The sequence below is a fragment of the Branchiostoma lanceolatum genome, chromosome 2 (assembly GCF_035083965.1).
Source record: "Branchiostoma lanceolatum isolate klBraLanc5 chromosome 2, klBraLanc5.hap2, whole genome shotgun sequence".
NCBI classification, from domain to species: Eukaryota; Metazoa; Chordata; class Leptocardii; order Amphioxiformes; family Branchiostomatidae; genus Branchiostoma; species Branchiostoma lanceolatum.
Genome location: NC_089723.1, coordinates 39,721,143 through 39,743,919, shown reverse-complemented (window position 1 = coordinate 39,743,919; position 22,777 = coordinate 39,721,143). Strand labels below are relative to the sequence as shown.

Sequence of the window (22,777 nt, the reverse complement as noted above, 5' to 3'; positions counted from 1 at the left end):
TTGCATATGCCTCGTTTTCTGTTGGGCATGTGGACGGACTGTTGAACGGGGCATATGTATGATAAGAAGTTCACAATCTTCCCGAACAACCTCTGCTTGGAGAGCATGCTTCCCGTGATCGCCTGAGGCTGTAGATATGCTAATTCAGAAAGAGCCAGAGCGGGCGACCTCGGTTAAGACCGGTTTGACACCTACTTTAGTAAGCGGACTCTGCTGGTTGTGAAAGTTGTCTCCTTGCTCTGCTGTAGTTTACAATGATTTAGCTTGCTGTGTACATACATGTTCTACCATGGGTTAGTATGGAAGTGACGGAGACACCCGGGGACACTAGAGCTGATCGTACATCCACGAAAGTCAACCGCAGAAGACGGAAACAGCGCTGGAAGTCAGCAGTTCTCAGGTTGTGTGCAATATGGTTGGGCCTGCTCGCTGTCAGCATGTGTGTGTGTTCAATATTCGCCGACCGCCAAGAGGCCTCAGGATTTTCAGACACAGGTATTTTTTTACCTTTCTTTGCTGCATGTGTTAACTCATAGAACTGTCATATTCGGCGGTTAGTTTGTGACGAAAGTTGCATGGCATTGCTTAATTCAAATATGCCAAACCGGACGCAACTGTGATAGCTCATTGCTGTTACAATTCATATCATATTGAGGTAAACAACTAGATATCAGTACAGACAGCAGTGCAGTATATACATGAAGTGAACTTTAAGCAGAATAGTTTGCACCCCTTATCTGGATGATCCACAGGGCAAAGAAAACACATTCCTGCAACTGTTATATGGGTCATCTGCAGGCGCTTTGGTCGCTGTAATATACATGTAGTACATGTATGTGCTGGTAGAACAATTCATCAATGTGTTCTACGTCTGTGACAACTACAGTTGAAAAATTAAAACGGTATCATCCAGTTTTAGATAGTTAAAAGAACCTCTTGTCTGGAGCAACCACCCCACACCCCAGTCACCTACCATGCCCCCAGACTCCGTCCTCTGAGTGATTGTTGAAACCTAGTTTTACTATACATATTTGAAGCAAAATTTGCCATTGTCAATACGCGTGTTGTGTGACTGTTCTGTTACTATGATATCATCGGGGTAGTCGGAAATTAATTGTACATTAACCTTCAGTCTGCTAAGGCAGCCGTTTGGCATCAAAATCTGTGTCGGTTACGGGGTTAGGCAGCAGGGAGAAGGTTAAACGGTGACATGTATGTGACCTCTCTTTTTCACGATGCTTCAGTGAAACTTTAGACAATACCGAGTTGTCTGCAGTGCCCTTAAGGGTAGGAGGTACTGATCCAGTTGCCGCCCGTTGAACACAGAAAACGCCCTGATTTTGGGGACTTCCCTGCCGCGAAGAGGACAACCCTGGCACTCTCCAAGTAGAGGTTGGAGGGGAAGATTGTGACTTTCGTCTCATGTGCCTTGTTTTCCGTCTGAAGGATCCACGAAGAAGAAAGTGAAAATCTTCCCCACCAACCTCTGCTTGTAGAGTAGACCCTGGAGGTTTTGTCTGGGCACGTTGCAGTTAAACCCACTTATCAAAATTAACCGATTAATTTTCACTAGCGATCGGCTAATCTTTGACCTGTACAGTTATGTAACGAACCAATTTTCCCCACACTGTGGCTTTCAGAAACTGAGACTGGAAACCATGCAAAACATCATATCACGGTTAACTTTATAGAACAATTGAATGTTATCTCCAGCGGTTGTCTGCAAGGTTGTTTGTTTGTATTTGTTAACATTCAATACAAAAATAACATTCTTATCACATTGTCGTACCGATTTTGTGACATGACTTTCTACACATTTGTAGTCTGTATCATGTCTGTGATTTTCCCCAGGTAACGTTGAAAAATGTCGGTATGTTTTACACCCAAAAGAGTCACTCAAGCAACTGGATAAAATTGTGAAAGTTTCACAATTTCATCCAGTTGCTTGAGTAATTATTTTTGGCGTTTCTTATTACCTGGATGTCTAACCTCATCAACGTGTCAGTATGTTTTCCCTGGCGAACGTAGCGCCCTGTGTGCGGTTATAACGTATGAGAATAACCAACGTAAAACGTTTTTCTTTGCTTGCTTGTTTGTTTACTTATTTATTCATTTGTTTCTTTGCTTGTCTGACTAGGTAACAGGGTGGATCGTCAGACGTCAGATGTTGGTTTTCTCGGGTCTAACTGCAGTGTGCCAGTCGTCAAGAAAAACGCCATTGATGAATACCCCACGGTAAGATCCTATCTGCAACTACAGCATCTTTCTAATAGAGTAACTATGGTTTAGCCGCATGTTAATTCAATAATGTGGATGACATCTCCATGTGAACCCCAAAGCCGATGCGTGCGTGTCCGAAAATAAAAGTTTAGCCAAAAACATTTTGCCTTAATTATGAAATCTGAGTGGTCAGAGGGTTGAACAATTGACTGGACAGGCAAAGTAGGGTGTACCGAAGATTTTTCATTTTTGGTTTCTTTGACGTTGACTCTGGCATTCTGCAGTATCCATCTCTCCTGATATTTGTTGCAATTTTCAGCATGTTACTTTGTTCCTCTGCAGCTGCTTTGTAAGCTTTACCGTATGGTTGAAACCTTCTTTTTTTAAACAGACGAAAATTGATGCGCGCGCGGACGCCACCCATATAATAGAAGCAACATTGCCTAACTGTAGATTCATTTAGTTTCGCTGTAGAAACAAGTCTGCAGTACAGTAGTGATGCATTCTAAACGCAGATTCACAGTGTCAGGAATTCGCGGTGGGAATGCCACCGCGAAAACCGTGAAAGTAGACCCAGAACGAACGTTTCAGTGATATTGAGCACAGAGTTAATCTTCCTCCTTACTAAAATCTTGAAATAATTTTGAACGATTTTCTCCTTTCCGTGGTCTATAGCTCAACAAGTAGCAGTCTCACAGTCGAGCTCCTGGTTTCAATTAGTTGGTAACTGGGAGACTCCGGTTCAATCCAGGGTACGGGTCAGAGTATCTCGGTTGGGGCTGCACACGTCTTTTGGAAGGGACTTAAGATGTAAAATCTCGTGACCAATTAGGTGTCTCGAGTACGTTGGTTGAAAAGGTACTACAACAGCCTCATTACTCAGACGGGTACCTACTGGCTGTACTTACATGCCCAAATCTCGCAACACGTTGTAAAGCCCCTGTCACACTTGTGCGTATAGCCGTTGCGTGTGAGTTGCGCATTGACATTTTTCCATACGCCGCCGTGTGCACTATACGCGTCTCAGATGCATCTCAATCGATTTGTGTAAGTTTTATGTTCGCCGGCATGCGCACAATACAGCCCAGCGCAGGCATGATAGTTTCGGGTATGAACGAAATTACGCGTATGCGCAAGTTATACGCTATAAATATGTTTCGATTATTTTGATGTATGTGTGAGGCACATCTAACATATGAATAACGAAATGCGAGTCACACATTCGTCAAAATAATCCAAAAATTCCAGAACTAGTACTGTTGTGCGTACAGCTGCGTATTGAATTTTGTCCATACGCAACTCACACGCAACGTGTATGCGCTCAAGTGTGACAGGACCCTAAGATATCCTCAAACTGTTCTTATATAATCGAAAGAGGTCCGGTGAGGAGACTTTCTCACGGTCTTTTGACCTCAGATGACGGCAGCGGCGGTAATTATTTGCAACACGTTTCTAGTCGTCGAGTGCACACGGGACAAAGAGTTGTTTGGGCCATTTTCAGCTCTCGTTCATTTATCTAGTTACAGGGTTAAGATATGGAAAAAAAGAGGTAACATTTTCACAAAGTGCAGGAAATCACATTTCAGAGGGTTGGAAAATCCAAAATGTAGTATTTTACATGTACAGCAAGTATGTATTGCGTGTGCCATACCTCTGGCCAATATCATTGAGATATCTTCAGTCCAAAGTCTAAAAGTCTGTCCAGATCGCATTGCAAAAGTTTAGAGTGTTCTTTTCACTGAAAAACAAAAATGGTTTCATTGCTGCCGCATTTAGATTTCGGGCCAGTGAAAACGCGGTTCAGGCCAGCAGATTGTTTATGTAACATTACCTGCCCTGTAGACACCTCCTCGAATACGGGATCCCTATTTTATGTCCTCCCGAAAGACGGGGGAAGCCCCAACCGAGAGGTACTGACCCAGGATTGAACCGGGATCTCCCAGTTAGCAACTAATCGGAACCAGGAGCTCAGCTGGGAGGCCGCTGCCAGTATCTACATGTATAGTCGGCACATCCCATGGAAAAACATTGAACTTGTATATTTTAGTAAATATACATATATGCCGTTTTCCCCTATTCTGCAGGACGTATTTACCGAGAAGCAACTGAAGGAAGGCGCAGTGATCCTCCATGTTCTCTGCTCCGTGTACATGTCCCTGGGGACCGCCATTGTACTTATACATATATGCCGTTTTCCCCTATTCTGCAGGACGTATTTACCGAGAAGCAGCTAAAGGAAGGCGCTGTGATCCTCCATGTTCTCTGCTCCGTGTACATGTCCCTGGGGACCGCCATTGTACTTATACATATATGCCGTTTTCCCCTATTCTGCAGGACGTATTTACCGAGAAGCAGTTAAAGGAAGGCGCAGTGATCCTCCATGTTCTCTGCTCCGTGTACATGTTCCTGGGGACCGCCATTGTACTTATACATATATGCCGTTTTCCCCTATTCTGCAGGACGTATTTACCGAGAAGCAGCTAAAGGAAGGCGCAGTGATCCTCCATGTCCTGTGCTCCGTGTACATGTTTCTGGGGACCGCCATTGTACTTATACATATATGCCGTTTTCCCCTATTCTCCAGGACGTATTTACCGAGATGCAGCTAAAGGAAGGCGCCGTGCTCCTCCATGTCCTGTGCTCCGTGTACATTTTCCTGGGGACCGCCATTGTATTTATACATATATGCCGTTTTCCCCTATTCTCCAGGACGTATTTACCGAGAAGCAACTGAGGGAAGGCGCCGCGATCCTCCATGTCCTGTGCTCCGTGTACATTTTCCTGGGGACCGCCATTGTATTTATACATATATGCCGTTTTCCCCTATTCTCCAGGACGTATTTACCGAGAAGCAGCTAAAGGAAGGCGCCGTGATCCTCCATGTCCTGTGCTCCGTCTACGTTTTCCTGGGGACCGCCATTGTACTTATACATATATGCCGTTTTCCCGCATTCTCCAGGATGTATTTACCGAGAAGCAGCTAAAGGAAGGCGCCGTGATCCTCCATGTCCTGTGCTCCGTGTACATGTCCCTGGGGACCGCCATTGTACTTATACATATATGCCGTTTCCCCTATTCTGCAGGACGTATTTACCGAGAAGCAGCTAAAGGAGGGCGCAGTGATCCTCCATGTTCTCTGCTCCGTGTACATGTTTCTGGGGACCGCCATTGTACTTATACATATATGCCGTTTCCCCTATTCTGCAGGACGTGTTTACCGAGAAGCAGCTAAAGGAAGGCGCAGTGATCCTCCATGTCCTCTGCTCCGTGTACATTTTTCTGGGGACCGACATTGTACTTATACATGTATGCCGTTTCCCCTATTCTGCAGGACGTGTTTACCGAGAAGCAGCTAAAGGAAGGCGCCGTGATCCTCCACGTTCTCTGCTCCGTGTACATGTTTCTGGGGACCGCCATCGTGTGCGAGGACTACTTCATGCCGTCACTTCTCATCTTAGCAGACTGTAAGTGCGATTATCGCCGATACTGCATTTTCTACCAACTAATGCATTTACTTATTCTATCTATCTATTTAATTTACCTTTATCTTTCGAGAGTTGGGCATAAGCAACTGTCCTAATGGAGGCCCTCAGCTCTTGAAGTCATGTGAAAATGAGATCAACAACATAACAAGAAAGTAACAATAATGAGGCGGAAAGGGGTGAATGATGAAGCTGGTCTAGAAGACCTCAAGTTAATGACCAAAATAAAACGACGACCTGTCGGCAAAACGAAAAGTTAAAAATGTCCTCAGACATTTGTCATCTACTAGCAATGCGCAAACCTGCAGCTGTACTTTTGTCATTCAGACCTGGCCTCTTACTGACTTCCCATGTCACTTTTACACACTGGGTGTAGTAGGAAACGTCGATAGCAACTTGATATAACAATGCTTGTGTCCTAATATCCCAAAGGAATGTTGAATATGATGAAAAAATATTATATTATATTATATTATATCATATCATATCATATCATTTTCTCTCAACCTCTTATCAGTTTCTATACATGTTTTGTTCCAGACCTGCACCTGAACCCCAGCGTGGCGGGAGCGACTCTGATCGCGTTCGGGATGAGCATGCCAGAACTGGTCACCTCCGCAGTGGGTAAGGCCGGCATGGGGAGGGGGCGGTGGCCTTCTTAGGCAGGCTCTGCGGGTCGGGCTTTCTCTAGCTTATAATGTGATTCTTTCTGGTTGTATATCAGTTGTGACTGTACCCTGGTTCTAGATTCGGCTTAGAAGAAATTGGATATAATCAGAACTGATATACGAATAAAAAGAAGCACATCATGAGCCAAAAGATGCCTGACTCCTAGAGCCTGCTATGGGGGCTAAAGGGACGTGAGGATCACATATTTTCTTGAGTTTTCTTTAACTTGAAACACATAATGCCACTCCCGAACCCATGATCACACACTAACTCACTCATCAACTGACCCAGTCATACTATTGTATCTTACACTTGCAATCAATGTCTTGCATTTAAAGTTTCATTTTTGCCATGAAACAATGGCGTTTGTAGACTTCTACCCATTCAATTTAGATGGGGATTCTTGAGCCTCTCTTGAGAAGATTGCTTACCAACACGAGGCATTAAGAAGATAGTTTTTATGTCCATGGAATATGTATCCCTGTAGGTGTGTTTGTGAGTAAGAACGACATCGGGGTGGGGGTAATGGCAGGAACCGCCGTGGCGAACTACACCCTCATCATCGGCTGCTGCTGCCTCATGAAACGGAAGGTAGGCTAAGGGGGTTATGGACAGCAGAATTCGGCATAAATACATGAATGATTGGCCAGGAGAGTCAGTCCGCAGGAAGGGTTACATTTCAAATGTTCCCCTATAGTGGAGGAACTCCAATTATTATCTCAAATCGACTAAATTCTACTATTTTTCAACCAGCGCAGTTAGCCTCATAGAGACTATTGCCTTAGTCTAATTTGTGCCCCCCCCCCCTCACAGGATCAGCAGGTCTACCTGAAGGCCTGGCCGCTGACCAGGGACACGGTCTGGTACATCTTCTCACTCGGGGTACTCATCTTCATCATCTTCAACGGCAGGATAGACTGGTAAGAATATCTTCTCTGTCTCTCTATCTAAGGTAGTATAAAGTCAAACCTGCCCAAGAAGACCACACAGGGGACCGATAAAATCGAATCAATGTGAACAGGTGGTCACTATATACACCAAATATTGAAATTAAAGCCCCCACAAAAATTTTACGTGATTCTAATCGTAGTTGAAAAAAAGCTCGGCGTGTTATTTTAATTTTTTGTAATAAAAATGCCCCTGCAGTTCCAAAATGAGTAACTAGATGGGGCAAACCAACTTTCCTGATTTGATTTTTTCTGTATATGCATTATATGTAACGGTTATATGTACATTTTAGTAAATTATGTCTGACTAATTGAGAATTTCTTCGATAAAATTCATGTATCTATTCCAGGGGTGAGTCTGCGTGTCTGCTGGTGGTGTACGCGCTCTATATCTTCTCCATGTACTTCGACAACACCCTGCAGAGCAGGTTCGATCAGCTGGTGCTGCGGAGGGACCCGGATACAGGCCGGACCCGCTGCTGCTGCTTCCCCATGATAGGGGAGGGCGACGGGGCAGGCGAGCAGGCAGGGGAGAAACTCTGGGGTAAGGAGAATGTGAAACGATCACACGCGTTTCTGTATCTGTATAGCCAGTATATATAATAACCTCCCTTCGGCGTAAAACACCAGCTTTTGTATTTGTATCTATATGGCCGGTATAACCGCCCTTCAATGTATTAAACACACCAGCTTCGCAGGCACGCGGCGCAGCAGGAGCTGCTTATACAACACTGTCACACAACGGCAGGCATTGTTTAAAGCTATCTAGTGAGGATTTCCTTCAGCTTCGTTTTTAGTATTTCAAAATACAGAAGTGTGGTGCACACAGAATGAAGCATATTTCTTTGCCAAAGAAATTCATTAGAAAATCTGTCAAATATTTGGTCGCTCGGCGGTCGTCCAGCGGTCTCTCTGCGGTCGAAGCCTCGACCGGAAAGTATGCATAACCCAGTTCATCTCTATCTCGGCAGATGAAAAAGATGGTGACGGTGAGGAGGACCAGGAGGATGAGGAGGAGGATGCTGAGTCGGTCCTGGCGGTCCCGGAGTCCGCGGGAAGCCGGGTCCTGTGGGTGCTGTGCCTGCCGCTCATCCTCCCGATGTTCCTGACCGTCCCGGACTGCCGCCGGAAGCGCTGGCGGAAGTGGTTCCCCCTCACGTTCTTCATGTCCATGGTCTGGTCAACCGCCTTCTCCTACGTGCTCATCTGGATGGTAACCGTCATAGGTCAGGACATCATAGTTACATAGGGATGTAGAGTATTGATGAGGACGTAGATAAGTCTCAAAAACCATATTCCCACCCAAAGCTGATTATATGTTTAATATCGTCATCATCATCAGCAGAATCTTTTTGACAATAATCCAAAATTAGACATGCACTCTCTACATAACGGACATCGGTAGGAGTATTAAGATCATAATCGTCATCATTCACTGGTTTCTGCATCTGCAGTCGTGGAAGGCACTGCCTTCATTCAGTCTTTCTTCATCTTCATCCATCGTGTCTTAGATCTAGCTCTTGGAGTTTCTTTTCTATGCTTGAGATATGCCATTAAGGGTCTAGCAAATTTCATTTGAAGTCAAATGAAAATTAGATTATATGATTTCTCGAAAAATTGTTATTCTACCTATAGTTACACAAATGTGTTCACCAAAACAGTACAGTTACCCGTTTCCAAACTGCCTTTTGTTGTCCCCAGGTTTCGCGATGGGAGCCTCCGACACGCTGATGGGCATCACGCTGCTAGGGGCGGGGACGAGCGTGCCGGACCTCGTGGCGTGCGTTGTAGCGACTTGGGCAGGTGAGTCTCTTTCTGTACCTTTCGTAGCGTGCGTAGTCCAGTGGTTAGCGATCTTGCCTCTGGAACTAGAAGCCCCGGGTTCGATCCCGGTTGTGTCGCTCACCCGACATGCACGCTACCGTTAAAGATCGCAGTCCTTAGGACGGGACGTTAAGCTGTGGTCCACTGTTCATTATGCTTGTCGAAAAGAGCTAGGGGAATTTCCCCGGTACAATGAACCTGTAAATACTGTATACAGCGTCTGTCTTCCTGTCACGACCAGTGGAAGATTAGCTCATCTGTTCATTGAGTTCATTTGAGCTAAACTGGTTCGAGATTACTTTCCTTTCCTTTTACTATAGCGCCTCAAGCATTCCAATTGAGATTGATTCTTATCCAAATCATCCTTTGTGGTGGTTCGTATTAGAATGATAAACTTTCAAAGCTTTGGAGAAATCATCCAAACAAACCGTGTATTTCATTCATTTGCGTTGTGGAAATCATTAAACCGGCTATGTTTATGTCAGTTCACCTTCTTTAGTTTTTTTTGTCAAATCATTTTTACGATGACACGCTAACTTACAGCAGTAAATATATACGAGGAGCTATTCTCGTATCTGACCACGTTAATGTATACTGTGAACATAGAGTCGATGGAGATTTACCGCATTAGTCGGGATATAAACTCAGTCACGTTTGGTATCGCATTCTCCACAATGCAGCAGCGACACCTATCTGCAGTGCGAATTATAACCATTTATTACTGCAGCAGCGACACCTAGCTGCAGTGCAAAGTATAACCGCAGTGGAAGAGTTACCGAAAAGGTGGGCAGGTATTAACTCTCTGGTTGTGTGCAAAGAACTTTGTTGACCAGTGATTTACCAACCTGATTAAGATATTCTAGTGTTTAGTAATAAATTTGCACGCTATTTTCGCACACAACTAGTAAAGCGCTTACCAACAAGCTTTAGACCTGTCCTCTGGTCCCTCCCAAGTTGATTTGACGCGAGCTTTGTGTACGTAAATGTTAAATTTATTACCTCGATTACAGTCACAGATGAACTTTCAAACGAATATGCAAGGATCTATCTATCTTATTTTTCAGGTGAGTGGGATATGGCGATCAGTATGAGTAGGAGTATCTGTAGTTACCAGGTTTTGAATCAAAACTCTGAAATGAACATGTGTTTGTTTTATTCCAGGTGAAGGGGACATGGCGATCAGTATGAGCAGGAGTATCTGTAGTTACCAGGTTTTGAATCAAAACTCTGAAATGAACATGTGTTTGTTTTATTCCAGGTGAAGGGGACATGGCGATCAGTGCTACGATTGGAGCCATCACCTTCGACATCCTTGTGTGCCTGGGTCTGCCCTGGTTCATCAAGACCGTCTTCATGGACAACTTCGGCGTAGTGTTCGTGCAAACCGCCGGTCTGAGCCTCACCCTGAGCTCCATATTCATCACCATCGTATTCGTGTTTATCGGCATCTGTCTCAGTAGATGGCAGTTCCACAGAGCGTTCGGAGTCGCGTGTTTGATAGTTTACGTCGCATTTATCATTTTTGCCGTCTTCACGGAGGAAATGTTTATAGGTACAGTAGCAGTGTTTCGTGATTGTGAAAATCCGCCGCTGTAGACACTGTGTTCGCACATTGTGCCTTATATAAGGGACACATTTCCAAACTGGCGCCCGGTTTGTGGGAACGAAAAGTATGACATAAAATAAAATAGAATAAAACACATGATACGTACAAAAAATGGTCATGAGCATAACTTGTGTATTTCTTAGTAGATTCTTATTTTCCGTTCCCGCTAACAGGCCCCGGTTTGTAATGGTGGCCCTATCATCAGTCACCATTTCGTGACAAATAAAACACGATTCTAAGCCTGTTTTTGTCTTTGCGACCCTTATGTCTACACAAATAAATCCTGATGTTCACGTGTGAAAATGCACAAAATGAATACAATATTGCAGAATAACGCTGTGATCATAACGTTAACTGCGGGGACATTGTGATCCGCTAGGGGTCGCTGTTCTGTATCACTGCCATACGAGATATGGCCACGACTCATTATGAATGATACATGTATATCAGAAAAAAATGTTGACATACTCTGCAGGGCTTTTCTAACCAGTGAAAGAATGGTCAGTGGTGTTATACTCTTGTTTATATCGTTAACTTTGTATAAAATTACTACGACGCCAAATAAACGTTTTGTATCAACTGTACTGCTGAATAGAAATGCATATGATGGTGTACGGGTAGCCCGTCTTGCGTTTCAAATCACGTGTGCAATGATGCGTAGTGAATTTTATTGTACGGTCTTGCCAGTGGTGCACTTGGTACGTTAATGCACAAAAACCTCACAACTTATAATCATTTTATGAAAAAAAGACACATCATACTTGCATCACTTGAAAAATTGTTCCTTCTCCTTTGTTCATTGGGTTTGAATGGCAATGACATAGAAGTTCATAGAACGGTTGCTTCGCAGTAAATTTCTGGCCATGAAACGGTAACTGTGCTCCAAACTTGTAAAGACCCCCTAGTTTATCGTAAGAGCAATACTGACGGGTAGGAGGTCCTTGTTTTGATTGATGCATTGGACGACGACATTTCCACATACCGTCATTTGTTATCCCAATTTTATAACACACAAGAAGATGGATATAATCACATTAAAAACTTTGGTTCCAATATAGAGCTTTATCATCATCAAAGTATTACATTATTTTCAAACACATTCAGACGAATGTTGTCTGCCAAAAATGTTTCATGTTTCTGAGATTGTGAGAAGTTGTCTAATGTCCGGTTAGCCTTCTGTTTATCCAAGGAAGTTTAAACCTAGAGGTACTATAATCTCAAACAGTAAGCATCGTTTCAAACATTTTATGGCCATAGAGACGAGAAAAACTGCTTATATTTAGTAAGATTCAGCTTTAAAAGTTATATTTGACTGAAAATGTAACGACTGTTCTGGTACTGAGTTCGCGCTGTGCGATCGGCGTATGTAAATGAGCCGGGCGGTGTCGAAGCCGGTTTTCCCGGTTTGTGTAAGTGAGTCCTGTGGTGGCACACATACCGACAATTTGGTCAGAAGGTCCACAACTGTTACGTGAGGTGCGAAGTTGGAGGTACTCGTGCTGAGACGGTGCGTCAAGATCGTCAGAAGAGCACACGCCGGACATCGGAACACGCAGGAATGAGCCCACAGCGAAAGAATTAGCGGCAGACGGAGTTGTCTGAGTGTGCAGAAATTCGTCAGATGGTGGCACTCGATGGGAAGACAACTAGATAAACAAAACAGAACCGGCCACCTGGCCGTAAAGTACTACTGTAGCAGTTTTCCACAACCGAACGTCATGTCAGACTTTGTCAGAAGGAAACGACAGAATCTCCAGTGAGAGAAGTAGAGGTAATCGGAGTTGTCTGAGTGTCCAGAAATCCGACAGGAGGCTGTTCAACACTCGTCGAACAGAAAACTAGAGAGGCAAAACCGACTGACAGATCACAAAGTACTTGTTTTGTTTTAACTGAACGCCATGCCGGACATCGTGAGAAGAAAGCGCCGAAGCCTCCACCTTGGCCTGAGGTTCGCCCTGTGGATCGGGTTCAACCTGGTGGTGTTCGGGCTGAGTTTGTTACTCCGCGACTCCGGGGGCAGCCAGCCGCTTCAAACAGGTCAGCAAAACTCGTTTTTCTGCAACTAGATCATAGCATGTTTGATCTTCTATGCGGACATATTTGTAACGTATTTCAATCGAAATGCAAGATCTGCTTATGTATACGTGTAAGGCCCCATTGAGCCTGTCATTTCCGTTCCACAGCGTTTGCGGAGCGACCAAATTTGTAAATTGAGAGAAAACTGAAAACCGAAAAATGTGACTATAAAGTAAAAATAGGAGAAAGAGTTATTGTGATTCTTATCCGAAATATTAAACGAGAAATCATGCATGTGGATAGTCCCTGATTGAGAAAATATTTTTTTTTTTCAAAATGGAGGAGAACAATTTTTGATTGGTAGAAACGGGCAGTGAGCACAAATAGGACAAGGACACATCTAGATATGCCAAAATGGTGGCTTTTAGCGTCCATTGAGGCTGTTCAGCGTCCCCGTTTCAATTTCTCCTTACCCCGACAGTGCGTAAACGCGTCGGTTCTCAACCACGTCGACTGATAATGATGATAGCTTCTGTAGTCACTTTATATCACGCAAGTTTTCCCGCCAATTCGTTTATTTCTACCATTCTTGTCTGCACTGGCACATGGTAAGGACACGTCACGTCACATGTAAATGTTGCAGACAACTCATCTGACCCCAAGGCAACCTCCAGAGTTTTATGGTTCAGAGGCTCTTAAGATGCGTGTCTGCTGCTGAGTAAGTAATCATGTCTAATTACCCTCCCCTCCTACAGAAAAGCGCGCGAGGTCCACCAGAGACGTCACCAGTCCTCCGAAAATTCTCAACTGCACCAAAGTTGAAACGAGAAATGCCATCAACAGCTACCCGAAGGTATGTTCACATCGCACGAGTTTCCTCATCTGTTGATGAAGTGGTAGAAATGCTCCAAATTTAGCTGTATGTCTACTTCACACCAATGTAGTGAAGTATTTGGGGGGGGGGTAGCCCCCTCTTTCTTGTGTGTGTGTTTCTGCGATTCACAATATACACAATGTAACGTTACCATATACACATTCAAGGTCCTAGTTTCGCACCTGCAATGTCTGAACGTTTCCAAAATCTATCCAGTTGCTTGAGTAACTGTTACCTTGTCTCTCTTGTTAGCTGTACTCCGATGTCTAACCCTCATCGACGTAACCTTGGTCACTAATCCACAAATGTCAACACAGTCTCTGTTTAAGTCCGATTCATTTTACCACAACTCATGTATATCGAAAGAACATCTGGAAACATCTTTCGAGTGGCACATTAATATTCTGCGCTACCGAAAAATCTGACAGCTTCCAAATTCTATCCAAAAATTGCTTTGGTAACTTATACCTTTCTTCTTAAAATACCTGGATGTCTAACCTTCATCGACGTACGTTTATTGCTGTATGTGGTTTTGTATGCTCTTTGTTAGTGGCTGAGTTATATAGACAAAGAAATAATACTGTAATATTCCAGGACCTGTTCACGGCGGACCAGCGGAGGAAAGGCGCGGTGCTGCTGCACGTGCTGGCCGTCCTGTACCTGTTCCTCGCCACCGCCATCGTCTGCGAGGACTACTTCATGCCGGCCATATATGTCTGCACCGCAAGTAAGTAACAGTTACAAGGGGAAGTCAGTAAGTAACAGTAAGTAACAGTCACAGGGGGAATAGTTAGTAAGTAACAGTACGTAACAATCGCAGGAGGATAGTAAGTAACAGTAAGTGACAGTCACAGGGGGAATAGTCAGTAAATAACAGTCAAAGGGGAAATAGTAAGTAACAGTAAGTGACAGTCACAGAGGAAATAGTCAGTAAGTAACAGTAAGTAACAGTCACAGGGGGAATAGTCAGTTAGTCACAGTCATAGGGGGAATACTCAGTAAGTAACAGTCACAGGAGGGGGAGGGGAAGTCAGTAAGTAACAGTCATAGGGGGAATAGTCAGTAAGTAACGGTCACAGGGGTAGTCAGTAAGTAACAGTCGCAGGAGGATAGTCAGTAAGTAACAGCAAGTAACAGTCATAGGGGAATAGTCAGTAAGAGTAAGTAACAGTCACAGGGGGAATAGTCAGTAAGTAACAGTCACAGGAGGAATAGTCAGTAAGTAACAGTCACAGGAGGAATAGTCAGTAAGTAACAGTCACAGGAGGAATTGTCAGTAAGTAACACAGTCACCGGGGGAATAGTCAGTAAGTAACACAGTCACAGGGGGAATAGTCAGTAAGTAACAGTCACAGGAGGAATAGTCAGTAAGTAGAAGTAAGTAACAGTCACAGGGGGAATAGCGCCAGGCGTATCTATAATCTTTACCTACTAACTTTTGGTACAGGTTGGCCCTTGGATCTGCTTGGAGATTACACTGATCTAGAAATCTACGGTCTCTGGATTTGGTTTAAATACCTCCCAGAATTAATAAAATGTTTGGAGGAAAAAAATTGTTCCGAAGTGCGAAATGAGTTCTGTGTTGTTGTTGTTCAGGGTTCCAGCTGGATCCCAGCGTCGTTGGAGCGGTGATCGTCGGGAGCTTCTGCAGCGCGCCGGAACTCGCAACCACCATTATCGGTTAGTTGCCTCTGACGACTTTTTGAGACTCTTAAAGTTTGCTTGTTTGTTAGTTTGAACCTTAGTTTAGTCACGAGAAGCTAGAATCTGCACGCAGGCCGCTTTTCATTGAGGTCATGAGGGAAGAGGTAAGGGTCAGATACCATATAGCAGAGATACACAGTCATTTAAGTAACAGAAATGACCAAAACGAACGGACATGAACCATGAACCAGTTTTCACTCTACTATGTGTTTTGTACCATGTATATGTCTCTCGAGTGGCTGTCAACACATGTTATGATATATATTGATAGATTTATTATAAATCAAATTATGTTATCGGTATCTCTGTTATAATATTGTATCTGACCCTTACCTCCTCCCTCTTGACCTCAATGAAAAGCGGCCTACAGGCCGACTTGAGCTTTTCATGAATAGATAAAGGTTCAAACAAATCAAACAAAATTTAAGAGACAATAAATATTTTGTGTATGCGCTTAGAAACCTCTATTGTTACCTCCGCATATGGGGGTATTGTTTTCGGTATGTTTGTTTGTTTGCTTGCCTGTATTTATTTGAATGATGTAGAGTGGCTGGTTTTCACATGATAGACATGTCTAAGACACTGGCAGGAAGTGTGGTCAAAGGCCCAAGATATCTTGACCACAATCAAGTTCTTGGAGCACCGTCTAACAGGACTGCATATCTGTTTCCATTTTCTCATCAATTATGCAAATTAGCTCCTTATTTGCATAATAAGCACATGATATCTGTCCCCTTGTTAACCAGGAGTGTTCGTCAGCGGGAACGATGTGGGGGTTGGAGCCATGGTGGGAACAGCCGTGACCAACTACGTCCTGATCGTGGGCCTCTGCTGCATACTCAAACCAGCGGTGAGGACAGACTCTTCTTTTCTTTTTCTCAAAACTCCGTCACTAACTGGCCAATATTCACAGGTTTACACAACCAACATAGAGGATGGGATATACAGACACAACAAACTAGATATCCACGACCTCATACCTTCGCCAAATGATGTTAACATTTTCGAATGACGTTTCATGAAAGTATTGAATATTGTATTTCATATGTTATATCCTCTTCGTTATTTTAATTGGAGTGGAATAAAAGTTAGACATAAGCAAGGGCCAAGGCTTGGCTTCTAGGCACACTGTCTAGTACCATATGTAGATTTTTAGATATAGGTCGTATATAACATACCTTTTCTCCTCTTTTAATTTAATTATCTAGCTTATTGTATTTAGCCAATGTTGGACATGAGTATGTCATGAAGCTTATTGTCTTGCTATGTCTTTGCAGGGCAAAACAGTCATAGTCCAGCCCTGGACGGTCACCAGAGACACGGTTTGGGGAGCCATCGGCATGGTGGTCTTCCTGGTGGTGGTGATGGACGGAAAGGCGACGTGGTAAGATTTTTTATGTCATATATACGAATTTCCAGTTTCAAAGGTCAAGGGTAATTGGGAGCATTTCAAGCTGGGCCCCATTCTAATATAAAGTGATAGTCAAGACAATTGGTGCAAAAATAAGAAGAAGCATACATGTCTGCATGAACATTTTATGTAATAAATGTAATATTTTAATATAACATTTCTTTACATGGCAACCGCTGCTAGGCAAAATTTTCCCTTTACAACAATTACCCTAAATAGCTAGTGTTTTGATACTTCATACTGGGCCGGGATAACGTCTATATTTTGCCGTATGGCCCGGGCTTCCATCGAACGATTCAATGGCCGCTGTCGAAGATTAGAATACCAAATTCGGACGTTGGAATCGATGATGTCATCATGCGGATCGTGTACGTACTGTACACCTACACATTTCCATACCGTAGATACAGTGGGTGGGCACTACGGATTAACACTACTCCTTTGACCACAAAAAAGGCTATGGGACTATCCGTGTCTCTTTTTTTTTACTTTTTTTCTTCTAACCAGGGATGAGTCCGTCCTCATGATGATCATGTGTACATGCTGTACATCTTCATGATTCCATACCGCGCCCCTAGACACAGTGGTATAACACCGTCTCAAAAAGGCAATGGGACTTCCTTTATCCTTTTTTTACATTTCTTCTTCTCCTACCCAGGGATGAGTCCGTCATTATGATGATCGCGTAACGTTAACGGAGTCCATAACGTTACATCAACATCTTTCAATACCGTGCCCTGATTAATACTACGGCTTTACACCACTACTACGGCCTCAAACATTTCTTTTTCTTCTTCTCCCCAGGGATGAGTCCGTGATCATGTGTATCGTGTACATGCTGTACATCAACACCTTTCAATACCGTGCCTATTGACACAGTTGATTAGCACGACGGATTAACACCGCTACGGCCTCAAACATTTCTTCTTCTTCTACCCAAGGACGAGTCCATCATCATAATGATTGTGTACCTGATGTACCTCTTCATCTTTCAATATCGTACCCTAGACAGTTGATTAGCACTACGGTCTAAAACATTTCTTCTTCTCCTACCCAGGGATGAGTCCGTCATCAATACCGTGCCCCTAGACACAGCGGATAACACCGTCTCAAAAATGCAATGGGATGAGTCCGTCATTATGATGATCGTGTAACGTTAACGGAGTCCATAACGTTACATCAACATCTTTCAATACCGTGCCCTGATTAATACTACGGCTTTACACCACTACTACGGCCTCAAACATTTCTTTTTCTTCTTCTCCTTCCAAGGACGAGTCCGTGATCATGTGTATCGTGTGTACATGCTGTACGTCTTCTGATACCGTGCCCTTTGACACAGTGGAAAACACCGCTTCAAAAATGCCACGGGACTTCCTTTATCCTTTTTTTTTTATTTCTTCTTCTTCTTCTTCTCCTACCCTACTCATGTGTATCTTGTTACATGCTGTACATCGACATGTTTCAATACCGTGCCCCTAGACACAGTGGATAACACCGCCTTCATCTATTCTTCTCCTTCCAGGGACGAGTCCGTGATCATGTGCATCGTGTACATGCTGTACGTCTTCCAATACCGTGTCCCTAGACACAGTGGATAACACCGCCTTCTTCTCCTTCCAGGGACGAGTCCGTCATCATGTGTATCGTGTACATGCTGTACGTGTTCTCGCTGTGCTTCAACCGGACGCTAGAGAACATGTTCCGCCGCGTGGTGCCGGACCCGAGGCCGGAGGACAAGCCCTGCTGCTGCCTCTATACCTGCTGCTGCGGTCGCCATGACGACGCGCAGGCGTCGGACGATACCAAGAGTCTAGTGAAAGCCGATCCGTTCCAGGACCTCCCAGGTAAGCAAATGTGATCTCCAAGCAGATTATCGGTGGCAAAGACTTAAAACTCCTTTTGACAGTTGCATACGGTCTTCGCCACCGATAGATCTGCTTGGAGATTAAACGAATTTAAATACACAGCTTCTAAAAAAAAAAGAGGCGTTTTGTTTTGAAACAGTCGCAACAATCTCCCCTAGCTTTCACCATCAAAAACCTCATATCTACTAAGATGAAAAATCCCTTTCACAGTAAAAACGTGTGCTATTCATTACCACTGCCTCTGAAGAAGAAGCCTCCCCACCAGTAGTAATGCAAGTAAAAACATCAGATAGATCTATATATGGACAGGACATTAATATTTTTTTACGTTTTCCTTTCCGAAACTTACAGAATTCGAAGTTCTACTCGACCCACATTTCCTATTTATCATGAGTCATAAGCGGGTTTACGGTTAAATCTCCGCATGCGCTGCGAGATACATCCTGGGTAATATCTCAAAGACGAAGGTCCCTTTTTTGCTGTACTGCACTGTTGAAAGTACAATGTGCCCTTCTCTATCCACCAACAGAAGAAGAAGAACAAAAAGAAGAAGAGCCGAAGTCTATCTTTCATCACCAGTCTTCCTGTTCCCTGTCCACCGTCAGCTATCTTATTTTTGCTGTACTGCTCAGTCTGTTAAGAATGCAATGTGCCCTTCTCTATACACCAACAGAAGAAGAAGAGGAGGAGCCGCCGAAGTCGATCTGGAGCGTGCCGGAGCGGTGGGACCGGCGGGCGTGGTGGTGCATCTGCCTGCCCATCTACCTGCCGCTGTACCTGACCATCCCGGACTGCCGCAGGGAGCGCTGGCACGACTGGTTCGCCCTGGCGCTGCTCATGTGCATGCTCTACATCATCGGCTACTGCTACGTCATTATCTGGATGTCCACCATTACAGGTAAATCTCAACCTTTGACCCATTGGTGACGTCACATGACGTGCGTCAAGTTTCGTGTTCATGTTCTGGATAACCGGGTACTCTTACGTCTTCATCTGGATGTCTACCATCACAGGTAAATCACGACCTTTGACCAGCACGTCGGCATGCGCATACGGTCATTAACCTGCTGTTTAAACCTATTATAACTGCCGAAGCTCTTTTGTTCTCTTTGGAAAACGTTGCATCGGAGTAACAGCCGTTGCATAAGGTAAGTCTTTGGACACAACTAAAGCCCCCCCCCCCCCCCTCTCACTGGACCCACGGCCCGCTGGCTTTTTGGTCATACTTTTACGTTTTGAATGATATTCCCATTATAAAGTCAAGGGTAACACACATCCAGTTTAGGACGCAGCGACACCGCCGGGGAGGGGGGGGGGGATGGGTAACTGACGTCACCCGTACATTACGTTTCGTGCCCATGGTGTGTATAACTGAAAGAAATAAAGGAAATCTACCATCGCTAATCGTCTTAAAAGAACCCGGGCCCTTCTTTTTGAATTCTGTTTATCCATTGAAATGAAAACAAAAACAAAACTGCGTTGGTCTGACAATGACAATTGAGATTTGATTCCCTGAGATGGGAGATCTAAACTGCGGTTTGTGCCTTCCATCAGGAAACACGTTAGGGATGTCGGACGACCTGATGGGCCTGACCACGTTAGGGGTGGGAACCAGCCTGCCGGACATCGTCAACGCCGTGGTGGCGACAAATGACGGTGAGTTGGAGCGCACGTGTGTGTGTGTGTGTGTATGTGTGTGTGTGTGTGTGTGTGTGTGTGTGTGTGTGTGTGTGCGCGTGTGTGCGTATGTGTGTGTGTGTAAATGGATGAATGTATTGTCTGTCTGAGTGAGTTATTGAATGAGATTAGTCAGTGAATCAATCGACGAGTAAGACTGCTTGTGTGAATGAATGAGCGAGGGAGGAATGAATAAAAGTAAGCGAGTGGTTGAGTGAATGAATACGATTTGGAGACTTCCAGACGTTTCGAGTGACTCGTGGTCAGCGTCACTAGAATGAGCTGGCAGAACGAATCAGCACTAGTGCAACTAACTGGAAAATCGGTTGTGCTGCTCTTTAGATCGTATCTATTGCTCTGTTTGTAATATGCGTGTTCTGTAATGTTTTATGTGTGGGTCACGACACCAGCAATAGCTGCCTGTATCCCACCGTCGTGTATTGTACCGTCGCAATCCTAATGAAATATAAAATCAAATGAAATCAAAAACCGTTTGAAATGTCTATTTCTCGCAGGTGAGGGAGACATGGCGATTGCCACAGCTATCGGCGCCATGTCCTTCTGCATGCTCTTCTGTGTGGGGTTCCCCTGGTTCCTGCGCAGCGCCACGACGCAGTTCCGTCCCGTTGCCGTGAAGACGGAGGGTCTGGAGCACTGCGCCGTCGCTACCACCGTGCTGGTCGCCATCGTGTTCGTCATGCTGTGCTTCAGCCGCTTCCACCTGCGCCGCACGGTGGGGGTGGTGTGCGGGTTCCTGTTCCTGGGGTTTCTGGCTTTTGCCGTCTATATAGACCAGGTCGTACTAAACCAAAATTGCGTCAAAACATGACGTCTAACATGAATGAATGAATGGTTTATTGAAATTGAAAAAGACAACCAAAATTGCGTCAAAACATGACGTCTAACATGAATAAATAAATGAATGGTTTATTGAAATTGAAAAAGACAACCAAAATTGCGTCAAAACATGACGTCTAACATGAATGAATGAATGAATGGTTTATTGAAATTGAAAAAGACAACCAAAATCCGTCAAAACATGACGTCTAACATGAATGAATGAATGGTTGATTGAAATTGAAAAAGACAACCAAAATTGCGTCAAGACATGACGTCTAACATGAATGAATGAATGGTTGATTGAAATTGAAAAAGACAACCAAAATTGCGTCAAAACATGACGTCTAACATGAATGAATGAATGGTTGATTGAAATTGAAAAAGACAACCAAAATTGCGTCAAAACATGACGTCTAACATGAACGAATGAATGAATGGTTTATTGAAATTGAAAAAAAACACACATTGCAGCCCCAGGCTGAACTGCGTCATTTCTAACAGACAACATGTCATAAAAAAACTGTGAGAACTGTACAGTAACGTATTACATCATAAAGACAACATTGTTTCCTATAAATGAGTACTATGGAGAAAACTGGTGACGAGATGACTCCGAGCGAGCCCGGTGGAGTGAGTGAGTGTTTACTATAAGGCTTTGAAGATATTGTAGTATGAAGTCTTTCCTTATTCATTGACAATTCATCTCCTTATAACATACCTTCTCATGTCATTTTTGTACTTGAATGTTAGATTTATCAAGGAGTTATCAAAACTTCTCAACCAGTGACCATATTCTAGATCTGGCCTATTGTTATATCGTACGAAATGTTTGACTTAGAATCAACAACAGTGTGTGCGTTGATTAAATATCAACAACTGTAACGAATCAATGGAAACAGATGATGCAGTTTTCTATTCTGTTGTATTTGTAACAACAGCTGTTATTGGTTGAGAACGAATGTAGCTTTTTAGGAAAATCAATACGAATCACGGCGAATTCGTAAACTATTATAAGATGCAGATAAAACTAACCAAAGATTGAACATGTTGGACCAACATACAAAATAAAAGTGGATACTCACGGTGATATCTTACCAGTAATAATCCGGTGCAATGGCCGAGTGGGTAGAGTGTTCGCCTTGCATACGGTAGGTCGTGAGTTCGAACCCTGACCGGGTCATGCCAAAGACTGTAAAAATGGTACATACTGATTTCTCTGCTTAGCACTCAGCATTTTGGAAATAGTATGGAAGTTAAACACACACCACTACCAGTGGACTTTGACTTTGATTAATCTGTTAGTTAGTTAGTTAGTTAGTTACTTTCTTTGTTTGTTTGTATTGCATGCCCGGTTTGTACTGAACAGTACAAGCTGCATATCCGGATCCGCTCACACTGGGAAGGACCTCTACTCTTTCCGATAAATGAGGTGGCTTCTTTTACGTGCTCAAGTTGTGACTCTCCTCAAACACGGCGCCTCCATTTAACGGCCTATCTGAGGGATGTCCCTAACCCAAGCTAGGTACTCATTTTCACCTGAGTGTAGTGAGGAAAGTCGTGTATAGTGCGTTTCTCAAGGGCACAACGTCAACTGGGCATGTCAGAATTTGAACACGGAACATCTGGCTTCTGGGCCAAG

The 22,777-nt window shown here is 43.9% G+C and overlaps 2 protein-coding genes and 1 long non-coding RNA gene across 5 annotated transcripts; all 3 read left to right on the top strand.

The window, feature by feature from the left end:
- Positions 1–208: 208 nt before the first annotated feature.
- LOC136426795 (uncharacterized) lies at positions 209–4,836 on the top strand. Of its 3 annotated transcripts, none has more exons than XR_010754363.1 (3): positions 209–495; positions 2,138–2,235; positions 4,680–4,836. It is a non-coding gene; the product is annotated as an uncharacterized lncRNA (long non-coding RNA). The 3 variants fall into 3 exon arrangements; XR_010754362.1 differs by lacking the exon at positions 4,680–4,836 and adding an exon at positions 4,430–4,669; XR_010754361.1 differs by lacking the exon at positions 4,680–4,836 and adding an exon at positions 4,305–4,393.
- A 194-nt stretch (positions 4,837–5,030) lies between these two features.
- Positions 5,031–11,309, top strand: LOC136427076 (sodium/potassium/calcium exchanger 5-like). Its single transcript, XM_066415794.1, has 10 exons — positions 5,031–5,141; positions 5,304–5,390; positions 5,552–5,684; positions 6,243–6,326; positions 6,859–6,962; positions 7,185–7,291; positions 7,669–7,862; positions 8,290–8,544; positions 9,020–9,121; positions 10,401–11,309. The coding sequence occupies exons 1-10, from the start codon at positions 5,031–5,033 to the stop codon at positions 10,736–10,738; spliced, it is 1,515 nt and encodes a 504-aa protein (XP_066271891.1). The 3' UTR covers positions 10,739–11,309.
- Positions 11,310–12,646: 1,337 nt separating this feature from the next.
- LOC136427075 (sodium/potassium/calcium exchanger 5-like) lies at positions 12,647–22,223 on the top strand. Its single transcript, XM_066415793.1, has 10 exons — positions 12,647–12,785; positions 13,520–13,617; positions 14,233–14,365; positions 15,235–15,318; positions 16,089–16,192; positions 16,620–16,726; positions 18,377–18,600; positions 19,295–19,519; positions 20,176–20,277; positions 20,814–22,223. Exons 1-10 carry the CDS (start codon positions 12,647–12,649, stop codon positions 21,125–21,127), a joined length of 1,530 nt encoding a protein of 509 aa, XP_066271890.1. The 3' UTR covers positions 21,128–22,223.
- The last annotated feature ends 554 nt before the right edge of the window (positions 22,224–22,777 follow it).

Bases quoted from the DNA above. Each gene is read 5' to 3' on its own strand.
- LOC136427076 (XM_066415794.1), top strand. From the start codon at position 5,031: ATGCCGTTTTCCCCTATTCTCCAGGACGTATTTACCGAGAAGCAGCTA. The intron at 5,142-5,303 runs GTACTTATACAT...CCTATTCTGCAG, and splicing joins TTTTCCTGGGGACCGCCATT to GACGTATTTACCGAGAAGCA. The intron at 6,327-6,858 runs GTAAGGCCGGCA...GTATCCCTGTAG, and splicing joins ACTGGTCACCTCCGCAGTGG to GTGTGTTTGTGAGTAAGAAC.
- LOC136427075 (XM_066415793.1), top strand. From the start codon at position 12,647: ATGCCGGACATCGTGAGAAGAAAGCGCCGAAGCCTCCACCTTGGCCTG. The intron at 12,786-13,519 runs GTCAGCAAAACT...CCCCTCCTACAG, and splicing joins CAGCCAGCCGCTTCAAACAG to AAAAGCGCGCGAGGTCCACC. The intron at 13,618-14,232 runs GTATGTTCACAT...GTAATATTCCAG, and splicing joins CCATCAACAGCTACCCGAAG to GACCTGTTCACGGCGGACCA.